General features: G+C 31.8%; 1 protein-coding gene across 7 annotated transcripts in view; it reads right to left on the reverse strand.

Moving 5' to 3' along the window:
• Positions 1–235: 235 nt before the first annotated feature.
• GABRA2 (gamma-aminobutyric acid type A receptor subunit alpha2) overlaps positions 236–14,747 on the reverse strand; it is a 153,560-nt gene continuing 139,048 nt past the window's right edge. For 6 of the 7 annotated variants that reach the window (XM_032274081.1, XM_032274086.1, XM_032274082.1 and 3 more), the window contains 2 exons: positions 13,493–13,672; positions 236–7,253 (listed from right to left, as the gene is read on the reverse strand). In XM_032274081.1, coding sequence (XP_032129972.1) covers positions 6,957–7,253; positions 13,493–13,672 — 477 coding nt within the window. In that variant the 3' untranslated portion in view covers positions 236–6,956. The remainder of the gene's footprint in view (positions 7,254–13,492; positions 13,673–14,747) is intronic. The other variant, XM_032274085.1, reaches the window with a different exon arrangement.

Here is a 14,747-nt window from a genome sequence, read left to right on the forward strand (position 1 = left end):
TTAAAATATTGAAGAGATCTACATTAGCAATACAATACTCCCCCCATATTTTAGGGTATTTTTGTGCTTTTCCTGTTACCCTACAGCTTTATATTTTAAAGAGAAGTTTAGGAAACTAACAACTTTTAAAACTGCTATTACAAAATAGCATTTTATATCCCAATGTATAAAAGCCACATTCACAATAAATTCAATTCTTGTAAGCAAAGTTGTAATAGAGTATAAAAAAACACAATTTTCAGATCAAATATATTTAAATTATTTTAATAAGTACAAAAAATATGTTTAGCATTAATTTGCATGTGATTAGTTAGGAATTTTTTAAACAGCAAGCATGACATATTCAATGAAGGTCATATGAGAAACTAGTGGCTCTTCCCAATTACAACAAGGTCATAGTTACAAATGTTGTTAGTCCTTGAGTTATTTTCTTGAACCAGGAAAACTACCATATAAGTATACTGTCACCCAGAAAATTTCAAATTTCATATAATGTGAATATCAAAGTTTAGTGTTGGAGCTTCCTCACATTCTCTACGCATGTGACTGCATTATTAATTTGCAGCAAGGGGAAATTTTTTCATTCCTTTTATTTTCTGTTCAAATTTAGCAATAAATACGACATTTTTAAAAGTTTTCACCCACATCATGTCTACTGGAAACATTTCATGAAAGGTGATGTTTCTCAATTTGAAGGACACCAAAACCTGAATTTGTATCTGCTCAGGAAAATCTTGAAAATGATTAGGACACCAACAATCTTAAAATCAAGTGTAGTGCAAGCACCCAAGGTTAACAAGCAATCAGGACTTATCTGTGGATGGCAAAGTTTAAATCATGAAAATTTTCGCTCAATAATTGAGTTTTATGTCTTTCTAATTGTACACTACACGTTTTTACATATTATGCTAAATGCAAAGCACAGCCAATTGTTTCAACATAGTCGTTAAAAATAAATTGTGAACAATCTATAACTAATATTTCTAAAGTAATTCTGCAATTTCCTACTTGCTTTCTTAGCATCAGTGTTTTTAAAAATAAACTTTGTTGGAAATATTCATATATAGCCAATAATATAGATTTGTATTTTGGCATCATGTTATGGTGAATTCTTCTAAAAAGAAGCATGGAAAACTGACATTTTCAAACCTAGTAAGTTAATTCCACACTTAACAGTCCCACCAATTGCATCTATTGGGATCAATTCAGGCCTCATTCTTTTAATAGTAATTTACAACAAAATGTTTGATGAAATCAATAGATAATCCTTGTAGTCCAATCCTTGAAGTCCAACAATACGGCAAATAAAAACAAATTTCTCTAACAACAAATAAAACCGACAAAACAAGAAAAAAAAATGAAGGCAGTGCTTACTTTTGCTTAATCAATATTAACCATTTTTAATACATGATCATTACTTGTGAACTAAAAAAGAAAACTGCAATATATTCTCAGAAACTAAATTGTAACAAAGTTAGCAAATAGCTAGCATCACTAAAATGGGTACTTGCTTTCTGTATAGTACAGTTTTCTTGTCTACTGTTTGTTTTTACTTGTTGTTTGCTTGTTTGTTTTGTTGCATAGAAAAGCATCTATTGGCTTCCTTACTGTATGGATATTCCCCAAAAGGCATAAATATAAATATGAATTAAAGAAAAACACAGATTTTTTCTTTTTTCTTTTTTTTTTTTTTTTTACTTTTCTTATAATATATGTAAACTGGTATGTTGATGTACTATATAGAAATTCTAGATTTCCAGAACTTCAAGAATCACACAGTGATTATGGCTGTTGTGAGGACTGAATGAACTAATATGTATAAAAAGCTTAGAACATTGACTAGTATGTGATGGGCTTCCTAATAATTATACTCAGAATCATTGCAATTCAAAAAGTAAGGTATAAAACAAACCAGTATTGAATATAGATGACTTTGTATTTGTATATAACCAGATGTTTAACTTTTAAAACAGCTTATATAAGCCTCCATTGAGAAAATTAGCATTCAAAGATGTTTCTGTTTTATTTCACAAAGCAGAATTGCAAGATCATTTTGAATTTTATCTTTAAAAAAAACTAGAAATACATTGGAAAAATGTTTACAGAAACATAGAAAAGATATTTTTAATCATATGCATACTTCAAACCTAATTCTAATTAATAAGCTTGTTATGGATTTACTGAAAAAGGTATTCTATTGGTCAAGTTAATTTTTAGTTTAATAACTGAATTTATGATTGGATCCATTAATAAAACAAATTTTTTAGATTTCATACATTTATTCAAGTTTCTTAAAATATTCTTCCATACATACCTAGGAATGACACACATACACACTCACAAACATACATACATCACTGACACATACAGCTAAGACCTTATTAGAAGGTCTTTGGGAACATTACTGTAAGCTGAAACATAAATCTGTTAATTGTTCTTTCCTATTGGCAATATTAGGTAATGTTATGTATTAAATACATCATCAAGTAGTTTGAGGTGGGATGTATAATTACTGGTACACATTGTTCTTCATATATAAACAAACAAAAATAGAATATTTCAACTAAACAAGATGGAGGACACAGTGGTCTATATATGTTCATAATTAAGAATTTTAGCAAAAAACAAAGTTACGATATATAATATTTACAAGTAGATTTTGAATAAGTTATTGCCTTCCCAAATGTCTTTCACATGAACTTTCTCTACTTCAGTATTTTAATTATGATGCTTACTACAATAGAATAATGACTCTTAAAATATTTGTGTGTCTACATATGTATAATTTATCTAAAATAGAATAAAGACTCTTAAAATATTTGTGTGTCTACATATGTATAATTTATCTACTTTCTCAGAATTTTAAAAAGGAAAATATGCTTCACTTGGTTTAATAAGCAACAGCCTCACATTTCCTGTGGGTTCTTCTCTCCAATACTCTGAACTTTTAAATACTGCTGAAAAATATTAATATATATAATATAAATTTTAATAGCAAAATATGAATATTAAATAATTATATTAAATATTTACTTTCATTTTTAAAGCATGAATTCAGTAGATAAAACTATAACTGTCTGGTCCACTCTATTATAAGTGGTTTTAATATAGTATCCATGTTTCTTAACCATTCAGATGTCAAAAATAACTGCATCCCTCCCCAGTTAAAATTTTACACTTCTGCACACTTTGAACTAATAAAGGGGAAGCACAAGGTGCCTATGGGACCTCAGTTAAATGGAAAATAAATGGCACTACAGGGTAGCAATGGACCAGGTACTAATTCACTTAAAATTCTGTATCTTTTCATATGATTAAAATTTTGGCCATTGCTTCAAAAATATCCAGATGAATGTAGGTGAGTCAGGAGACTAATAACACAAATAATCTGTTTCGTAATCCATTAACATGACTTTGTATTTCCAAGTAAGTAAATATATATGTCTATGTTTCACAGACATGTATCTGAGGATATTAGGCATAGAATATATTAAACAATTTTTTTTTGTCATGCTGAAGAACCATGACAATGCAGAAGGCGACTTGAGCAATTTCCTTTATTCTTTCATTGGAATGATGACAGGCCATGACAAAGTAAAGTACTTCTAAAACTTTGGTGCTCTTCTAGAATCCATGATCATATCATGGCAAGATTCCTGTCCCTCAACCAGGAATTCCAAAAGAGCCACATAAATGCAATTGTATATCTATCTCCCCCGAGATATATTTGCCAAAATATACTTACCAAAAAAAATGAGAGTGAAATCATAGCTTCTGTGTTGTTTTTAAAAATAAACTATGAACTATTTAAGAAAAAAATTTAGAAACACAGCTCAAGGAGACCACTTATCCAAACCTGAGATCAATTCAAAACAAAGAAATCCCTGAATAGATTTCTAAACCTTAAGATTGGCACTTAATAAAATCACTAAAGTTTTTAAAAAATTGTTAAATATTTCTATTTGTTCCATTTCATAATAAAACATATAGGAATATGAACAGGAGAGAAGAGAAAAACAGCTACCACGTTAGCACACTAGTGGTATCATAGCTCATTAAAGAACTCCCAGTACTTAGTTAATTTAAATGTTTTATATAGTCTTTAATTTCAAGTCATTAAAAGATTGAGATGTACTTAAAGTTTCAACTAAATGCAGTGGATGTTACATGAGTGATATTAACACAAATTTCAGGGCATGGCAGAGGAGGTAAAAATATTTTTGAATAAATATTAGCTGAATCAGAGTAGTGGCTATAAAATAATGGATTATATTTCTATATATGTACATGTATTTATCTACATTTTGTACATACCATAACACTTTATGTGATTATATAACTGCATAAAATAGGCATAATATTATGGGCCAAAGAGATCAGTGTTAGTATATGTAAAATGTATTTCCTGAAAAATTGGTCTTATTGTGATAAATTAACATTCTTTTAATTTGTTTTTAAATTGGTTCATGGAAAGGAGAATAATTGTTGAAAATCTTGTTCTATAATTCAAAAGCAATTTCCATGAAGCATCTCTAGTGAAATTACAGAGAATCCTGATCCACATTACCGAAAAATCTAAACTGTCAGAATGCCATTGCACTCAAATAAAATTTTAACAACTGAAATTAAAAAGAAGAATAACAATAATAAGTTTCCTGGTCAATCTTAAATGCTAACAAAACTAGTGCCATCAACATAATAGCAGCTCTTTGCCTAAAGTATAGATGAATCTTTTCTGTGGTCATACAGAAACTGTTATTTACAATGATTTTTACATATTCACATATTTATAAATTTATAATTCATAGTCAGACATTAAAGGGGCAATGTGGACTTTACAAGAAAAATATTTTTAACGTGTCTAATAATGCATATCACATAAAGCAATTTCATTGCTTACTTTCAAGCATTGTGTACTTTCTCATACAATTTCAAACGTCCCTAAACTACACAGAAGAGCTATGCTATATTTAAATGTATAACAGGATATCTTCTGTTTCAATGTATAAATAAAGTGCACATTTTAAAACTAGGTGACAAAGAAGGTGTTACTGGAAGGGAATTAAAGAAATACATTTATTGGCTCATATAACAATTTTATTTTATTAAGGATTATGGGTTACCTTTTGAGAGGGAATTTTTAATGCCAAGACTGTCTTCTTGGCAAATTCCGTTAATAAGATGCATTTGTGACCTTGGTATTATACAATCATGCAAAACATATAATAGAATCACACTGAAACAAATAAAATTTAAAAAAATTAAATGAGGCAAAGGAATAGCAATTTTGTTGAGATTTTGCTTATTTCCACAGATATTCCTTTTATTGATTTTATGAACATACCTATTTATGCACTACACTCAAATACTGTACAAAACTGCAAGAAATGTCACTATTTGACTACTTATGTTTCTACAAAAACACCATTGTAAAGGTGCATCTAATAGTAAAAGTCAACTAATAACTGCTAATGTACATGTCAATCAAAAGTACTTGAGGTTTGCCAAAAACTTTGAATCTAGGAATATACACAATTTTTAAATTTTATTAGCATATTTCAGGGGTGTAAATAATATTTTAAAATATTAAAAGAAAAATGAATTTTACCCATTAATAGTAATTATATAAAATTAAAAATTGTGGTTTTTAATTTAGCTGTGTTTGTGTGTGTGTGTGTGTGTGTGTGCGTGTGTGTGTGTGTTTATGTTTGTGTATGTGAAATAATCCACAATCTATTGGTGATGTTTTAAAGTTGCAGTGTAAAAATGTTCAACACTTACCAAAATCTCTTCTGGTATACAAAGCTGTTGTAAACTTGAGTCAGCGAAATTTAAAGTTGCAATTTACAAAAGCAGATTTACATTAATTCTTAACTGAAAGAACTGCTTTCACAACAGAAAAATGTGCCAATTAACTGCCCTTTCCTTTATAATTAGTGGCTTCTGAGTCTTGAAAAGAAGCTTTAAGGCAGAATTTGCAGTAAACAGGAAAGAGGAGAATCATATAAGTGCTCATCGTAGTGTGGGACACCTATGAATTCTCATCTGCGGGAGTTTTTGGCACAATTTTCTAATCCAATATGCATGTTGCTCCACAGCAACCAAACTGGATGCTTTTTTCAGTGTCCAGCACCAATAAAATTTAGCTGATCAATTTCAATACAACACATACCTGGAAAGAGTAAGACACATTTATTTTCTTTTTTTTTTTTAATTAAGGTAGCTTCCAATGACTGAAATAAATTATAGGATTTCAATTATTAGTTTCAAATAAACTCTGAAGCTAAAAATGTAATGACCATGACATTCCAATAGTTATTAAATCATAGGCATAATTAACAACCTGTCGGGCGGACTCATAATTATTTGAATTTGTCATGCTGAAATATGTACATGGCTATAGATTCTATACAGAGTAATTAAAAGCTGATTTCAAATCTCTAGTTTTTCTTATATGTGCCAAGCTTCCAATTACATTAGCAGGCGTTCTGAGCACTCATGAAGGGAGATGATGTTGCAGATACAATGTTCCGTTACGTAGAAGAATTCATCTATGAATGACAATGTTGTCTTCCATCATAACTAAGCAACAGTAGAAAATACCCCTACTTAAGAGCTAATCCATAAGGGTCCATAAAGGGTTGTACAGGATTCCCATTTTCATCTCTATTAGAAGGATAGGAAATAAATCAGGTCATCTGAAATTCACTTAAAATTAGGTCCAAGGGTAAATCTTGGAAAAAGGCAATGACTCTTTTGGCATGGAGTGCTTTCTGTCTGCAGTTCCATGAGATAGCAAATGCATGTCTCCATTAAAGGTCTACTGGTAAGCTGTATCACTATATACATACTGTACATGTTGGCTCACAAATTAGCAGTTATTAGTCAGACTGTACATAGCAAAACAAACAAAATTTAATGTTGCTATACATCCCAAAGATAATATGGGTCTCGATTCAAGGACTGACCCCTAATACAGGTTCTCTGTTTAAATATGTAGCCCAATAAACTAAATTAAATGTACCAAACAAAACTGGAAAAACTATTCTGGACATTCTGTCAATTTTGCTAACACTGTTAAAAGTTTTCTTGGCTTCAGCTGGCTTGTTTTCCGGCTTCTTGTTGGGTTCTGGCGTGGTTGCGCTCTTGGAGATGGTGGAGAGAACTGGATCTTTTGAAAGATTCGGGGCATAATTGGCAACAGCCACTGCATAAGCATTGTTCTGTATCATAACAGAGGCCTTTTCTTTTTTCTATTGAAAAATACAAAAAATTAAGAGAGTGTGGGTTGAGTCTGCTACATAACATTTTCAAAAGTCCACTTCAAATTCTGAAGGAAAGTATCCTAATACAAATCATGATGCTTTCAAAAAAAAAAAAAAAAACAGAAATTGGGAAAATAAATAAATGTGCTTATTAAATCCCAAATCCATTACGGTGAGAAAACCCCCAGAGTAAAATTAATGGTACCACTTTCCTGGAAAATCTTGTTGTGGTTGACATGGAAAATAAACAATAGAAAAATACAACCTTAAAAAACAATATAAAGACAGGGCGTGGTAGTTCACGCCTGTAATCCTAACACTTTGTGAGGCCAAGGTGGACAGATCACCTGAGGTCGGGTGTTTGAGACCAGCCTGACCAACATACAGAAACCCCATTTCTACTAAAATACAAAATGAGCAAGTTGTGTTGGCACATGCCCCTAATCTCAGCTCTTCAGGTGGCTGAGGCAGGAGAATTGCTTTAACCTGGGAGGCGGAAATTGCAGTAAGCCAATATCACAACATTACACTCCAGCCTGGGCAACAAGAGCAAAACTCTGTCTCAAAAAATAGTAAATAAATCAAATAATAAATCAAATAATAAAACAATGTAACTTTTTTTTTACTCATGAGTCACTCAAATATTTGTCAAATGAATGATTGAATGAATAAGTGAAATGTAGAAATATTTTAACAAGAGGAATGATAATCTACAATGAATGATCCCACATTCGTAGCTTCGAAACAGGGTTCCCTCCCACCTCATGTCAAAATCATACAGCAATGCTTTACTCAGATGATGGGAAACTGTAACCTTATAAAGATGGCAGTGCAACAAATACTAGAAACACAGAAGGAGAATAAAATACAAACTCTTGGATTTTTGCTTAGCTCATCCGTTTCTCTTTATAATCTCCAGTTCAGTTATCACAAACTCTTGTTCAGTTATCACAAACTCTTGTTTATGTCACTGTTATCTCCTGCCTGGACTTTGTGTTCTTCTAGTTTGGCTTGAGTTTGTTCAATCATTAGACACATTATGGTCACAGGGATCTTTTTTAAGACAAAAATTGGATCATTTAGCTTCTATGCTTACATCCCTTAAATACTATTTTATGGAATTTAGAATTGAAACAACATTTTTTTAAAATCGCGGCTTCTTTCTTTTGCTCATTACACACTGGTTCCCCTGAAATAACCTTAGTTTTCAAAATATTTTCTTGCTTTCATGCCATGTTTTTCGCCATGATAGTTCCCCAGCCCAAAACACCTCAATTTTGAAAACCTGGAATACCTTCTCCCCATTCCACTTTTCACATGACCACCAATTCCTTCTCTCATTTTGGTCTTGGTTCAAATGCCATTTCCTAAAAACGGACTTTCTTGAGGACGCTCTAACTAAACATATATTTGGTCCCCATATATTCTCATTCATAACAGCCTGTTTCCATTTTGACACTTTTCAAAATGTGTTATTTCTTAGTCATGTGATTATTTGATTGACATCTTGCTTTCTCTTTCAACGAAGTCTCGTGCTGCTTCTGTCTTGTTTATCTTTGTAATCTTAGCACTTAGCATGAAGCCTTCTACAAGGTAGCCACATCAGTGAATTAATATATAATTCATTTAATAAAATGAAAATATAAACAGTATTTGTGTTTCTTTACTAATACAAATATATTGTTAGTTATCTAAATGCAATGTAAATTCAGACAGCAGTGAATTATCCAACATAATGAGTAGTGTGTAAAGAAACTGAGATAGAAGAAAAATTGTTCTACAATAAAATTTTAACTCTTAGTTATTTTAATTAATATTTCTTAACATGTTCAAATAAGTTAAGAAAGGAACTCTGAAAGCCCAAGAGAATCTAAAAACAGTCATGGATTACTCATCTTTCACTGTGTTGGGTTTCTCCCTCTCCTCTTTACCCTGCTGACATTCTTCCAGATCTAGCTTAATTATGAAAAAAGGAGGGAGGTGGGATCACCATTTGTAAATTTATAAACGCTACAGAACATCTCTTCTTCAGTAATGATGCATATAGTTCCCATGTTACAAATGGAGGATAATCCCCAAGTCAAAGACTGATAAGGAAATTACAGCTAACACTTTTGAGCACTAGAATGTGTCAGGTTAATTGTTAGCCGAGGTGAAATCTCACTGTGAGATAGGAATTAAATTCCCTTATTAATCCCATGATATAAGTTCAAAAATGAATGCTAAAAAAGTTTTGTGACTTGATCGGTCTCCTACCTATTACAGGGCTGAAAAAGGACTCAAACTTAGATGTATCTGACTTCTAAACCTCTTCTTTTAAACATCATGTCATGTGACTTTCTGTCTGAGGAAGCTGTTTGAGACTTGGGAATATGCTTTTTCCTAAAATATGGTTGTTGAGTTTTATACTACTAGATCAATCTTCAAAAATGACTTTTTAACTTATAATGCATATAAGTTACAATTTGTAATTTATATAATGTTACAACTGGTCCCATGTGGTTCAAATAATAACATAATGTTTTTTTTTTTCTAATGCATGTGTTTATGTTATTATTTGAACCAAATTGTAACATCATTTAAAATGGTATCAAATTGCACATATAAAGAATCTGGGCCTTGAGAAAGTTTCTTAATGTTTTTCTTCAGCTGCTAACTTGACAAAGGAAGATAAGGATACTAAAGTTGTATCAAACTGTCCTGATGAACAAATGGACAAATGTATTATTCTAACCACATTGAGAAACATGTATTTTCCTAGTGGAGTGCAAATCATAACTATTACAAACCAGACAGTGATTACTGGTGTACAAGATGTAAAGGCAATATAATTTATTACGTGATAGGTAGAAGAAGACAAATATTTTGTTGAAGATCTCAAGGAGAGTTTTGTGAAAGTAGGACATTTATGTTGGATGAGGAACTATGGTGTAGAATTTAGACATGTAGACAAAGAAACACAAAATGTAAATGTCTTTTGTTGTAACAGGAGTCTACAGCTAGAAGCGCTGTATTAATTTTAAACAACATATTCCTGCCCCTACTTGAATATCCTCCAATTACACATATATGTCCAGTAAATACAGGTACAAAATCTTTGAAAAACTCTAGAGCAGAGGGAATAACTAATCTGAACAGATACTCTAACCAATCAGAACTGACGTTGGCTGTAAATAACCAGAAGCAGCACATACCAGCCAAATATCCACCCTGCATATTTGTATGTTGGCATTTTTTGTTCCATGCTAACACTAAGGATTCTTTAATAAACAGGGTTAAAACTCTTTCCAAGTTATGCTTGTAATATTTATTGACAGCATAAATAACAAAATTTGTCTTATTTTCTTCATTGTTTAAAGTATGGCTTCAATCTCTGAATCAGTGTAAACGTCAGAATAGGGCTCAGAACTTAACAAGGTAGTGGTTTTGGCTTCAAAAATGCTCTCTTGTGACTTGGAAACTACCATTTTCAGGACCAAGTAAGCAAAATATAACAGCTATAAGTGCTATTTTCAGTTAATAACCTAGTTGTTGGCACCTGTAATTTCTTACCAATTCACTGAATGAAGGGCAGGGCATTCCTATGGTGCTAAATCTTCTCAATTCCTAGCCACAACTCAGCAAAGCTTTTCTGGCTCAGAATTTTACAAAGTCTCATTTTAAAGGGGAAAATAACTTCCTCAGTCTATTTGAAAGTAATAACTACAAATCTATAGTAAAGCAAATTGTTTCGCTTTGTTTAAAATTAAAACCGTGTTTATGGAGAAAAAATACTGTTGAATTCGTAGCTGACTTACAATTCTAAGATCTTCTAAAGAAGAGCCTAAAGATTAAGCCTATACACTACATATCATTAATATTCTTTTTGAGATACAGATTTGATAGTGATAGTACCAAAGAATAAGCATAGCTTACCTAAATTATAACCAGGAGATATTACATTGCCTTATTCACTATCAACTTCTATTAAAAATAACTATGTTGGGAGAAAATTTCACTATAGAGCCCTCTTTGAATATCATGCAGCTTTGGATCAAGCCAGACCACCAGCAGGCTGAATCCTTGGGCCACTTTACTGATTTTACTTTATTTAGTGTAACTTTTAGCTTACACTCAGAACCTAAAGAGAAATAACCCAATGAAACCTTTTGTGTTAATGATTAAAAACAATACTCATTTCCATGAGTGAATTTTTTTTCCCATTTATTTATTTTATTGCATTTTAGGTTTTGGGGTACATGTGAAGAACATGCAAAATTGTTGTATAGTTACACACGTGGCAGTGTGATTTGCTGCCTTCCTCTGCATCACCTACATCTGAACATGAACATTAAAAAATTCACTCATGGATTTGATGGCTGCATAATATACGCTATGGAATATTATGCAGCCATCAAATCCATGAGTGAATTTTTTAATGTTCGTGTTCCTATACAAATTTTTTTGTTTCTTTTGATAACTAGAAAAATTCTGATAGTTCGTACAGCCTAATTTCCTATTGCCTAATCTAATGCTGTATTTTTACTTTAAGGCACCTAGATAAGCCACTTCCTATCATTTTCAGAATAAGGCCAGGTATAGCCAAAAATATACACATAGAAACACTGTGTTTCTGAAGTCATTTCTTTAAAAAAGGTAATGTTAAAAGTTGAGAATGAGATCAGTTGAAAGGAGACTGGGGGAGAGGAGGGCAAATTAACACTATTTTCTATTAATTGTCAGTAATTCTCACGGCTTTAGATACCTATGCATGAATGACTGATACAGTATTTCTCCAGAATTCTTAATCAATAAGTTTCACTAGACTTCTCTACCTGCATATCCCACAGGTAATTAAAACACAAATGTCTGGAAATGCACTCAGCTTCCATGAACTCTCACTTCCTGCAGAAATCTGTACACTCACTCGTACTTCCTAACCTGCAACTGGTAACACAATTCAGCCAAAGGTGGTAGTTAACTCCATATTGTCCCTTGGTTTCCTCCTTACCATTACCAGGCTAACACTGACTTAGCTTTGAGTCACACCACTGAGACAACACTTTCTACTGCCTGCACTTAGTTGCCATTTCATGCCTTTCAGCAGGATCGCGGTGCTTATGACTAAAATGAAACATGTATGTATCTCTTTCACTCTTCTTTTGTTTTCCTTTCACTTCATTGTTAGCTCTATGAAGACACAGACTGCGTACTACAGAGCCCTAACATGCTTCCTGGCTTAGAGCAGGCTCGAAAACATTTGCTTAATGATAAATGAGTGGCATGTAACCAAAATGCTTACTATGATAAAAATGTATATACAACATATAAAGCATAACTTAAGGTAATATGTTTCATAAACTGTAATAAATACTTTATCAATCAGTAGATACATAATTTAATAGCTTATTCTACAATTCTGTTATGTAAGCTTCCTGGATGTCTTCAATTTTACCATCTACAGATGTGTACACTGGTAAATAATAAAACAGGCTCAATTTTAAAAAAAGCAATGCTTGTAGAAGCCGTTTTGTGATTTAGATCTCATTAGAATGTAAAGGTTTAATTTCTAAACAAAGTAAAAAATATGTATTTTTATATACTGTCTGGGTGGGGGAAGAATAAACTATGCTGTTATATAGTTTGTTGACTGTTCAGCTGTCAATGAAGTGCAATAAAAAGGAAATATAATCCACACAAATTGATTTTCCATTTTTAAATGATGTTTAATAGACAACATATTTTGAGGGTATTACTTTACTGAGGTCTTTTGGATATATATTTAAAATATCGAGTCTAGAAAAACCCAGGTAACAGAAATTAAAATGTCTTACACCATGGTGTCAGAACAATGTTGACTTCCTATGAGTGGTAGAGAAAATAATTTGCTAATAACTTCAGCTGATGTTCTAGCTAATATACCTATGAGTAAAGTGACCTCGTATTTGAGTGAAAATAATAATTACATGGTTTGTAATCAGAAAGAATCTTAGTGACTGTTCCTTACAATAAAGAAATGGGACTTTCATTCAAATATTGAATATAACAGGTTTTGGAGGAAAAAAACAAAACAAAACAGGTCTCCAAAGTGCAAATCTATACTTTTTCTATCACACCATGTTGCCTTTTTACAGTTATTGTGGCTACTAGAAAGCCCATTACTTGTAAAATAACAACATGCTCATTGGTCAGATAATGCTATTGTTAACTGTCTACTAATCATCCTGACTGAGAAAAGTGATACTTACAGAAGATTGTTTGAAGGTTAAACAGTCCATCCACTTCTCTAAGTACTCTAAAGTCTTTTCTTGGAATAAATTGGGCCATGAGAAAGCTATATACTTGGACCATATTAGCTTAGCTCCTTGAAGAATTGCTTTCACTGAGTTGTATGTTAATGTAATGCCTTCAGCTTTTATTGAAGGGGACTACAAGAAACATCAATATGAAATCCATTATTGCGTTTATTGGGAAAAATTTGACATCACTTGCTACAGTACCCAGCTTCCCCTAATTAAAAAAAATAAAAAAGCCAACATGACATTTTGTTTTTTCAAAAGGCAATTTCAGTGTAAGGAAAAGTTTTTTTCTGAGAAAAGGTATATATCCAAAGAAAAATAACTCTTCCCTCCCCTAAGGGGTTACTTTGGTCACCAAGAAGGCAAGAATTTGAAGCTCCACTACTATTGCTATGGAGTGCAGCTAATGTGCTGGCCCAAAGATGAATGTATTTGAGTCTATTTTCTTTCATCTTGATTTTCTAATTTTATATCTATTTTATTTAATTATAATTTAAGTGCATGAATTCTTTTGATAAACTGCCTGAAATACTTTTGGAACAAGTCAGGATATTATAAATGCAAATAATTAAATAAATACACTTGAAAATGTGATGTTTTCCATGAATTAAATAAAATGACTCACAAAATAATGGCACATTCCATTATAGTTGGGATATTTTGTTGCTACGTCTATGTTTTGAGTAATTTATTATCTAGCCAGTTTGGACTCACTGACTATACTTTCTTAGCAAGTTTGGACTCAGTGACTCAGATTTAGAATTGAAAACCATCTCAAGGAATTAAAGTAAATATATTTTTTATCAACTCAATAAGCTATGTACTAAATGCTGTGCTAAGTAACAGCATATACAGTGACAAATAAGGCAAAATATTACCCACTCAGATCTTTTAAACCAGTGCAAGAAACAGATTTATTTACAGTAAAACTGTAATGTATTGAGACATTGTAAAAATAATTTGTACCAGGTGGTGTCAAAATACAATCTGGGGGTTGAGAGAAGTCAAAAACATTAGTCTGGAAAGTTTTCATATTATATAAAATCAGATTGATCTTAAAAAACAATAGGAATTTGTCAGCAAAAGAAGAAGAGGTATTATTGCAAGACGGGTGGTAGGTCTAATGCTATGGAGCTGTGCAGAAGCATGGATGTTTGGGGAAATGATGGTGGCTAACAATGGTTAGAGAAAGAATATGATTATG

The sequence above is a fragment of the Sapajus apella genome, unplaced genomic scaffold (assembly GCF_009761245.1).
Source record: "Sapajus apella isolate SASKATOON/1434 unplaced genomic scaffold, GSC_monkey_1.0 scaffold5, whole genome shotgun sequence".
NCBI lineage: Eukaryota > Metazoa > Chordata > Mammalia > Primates > Cebidae > Sapajus > Sapajus apella.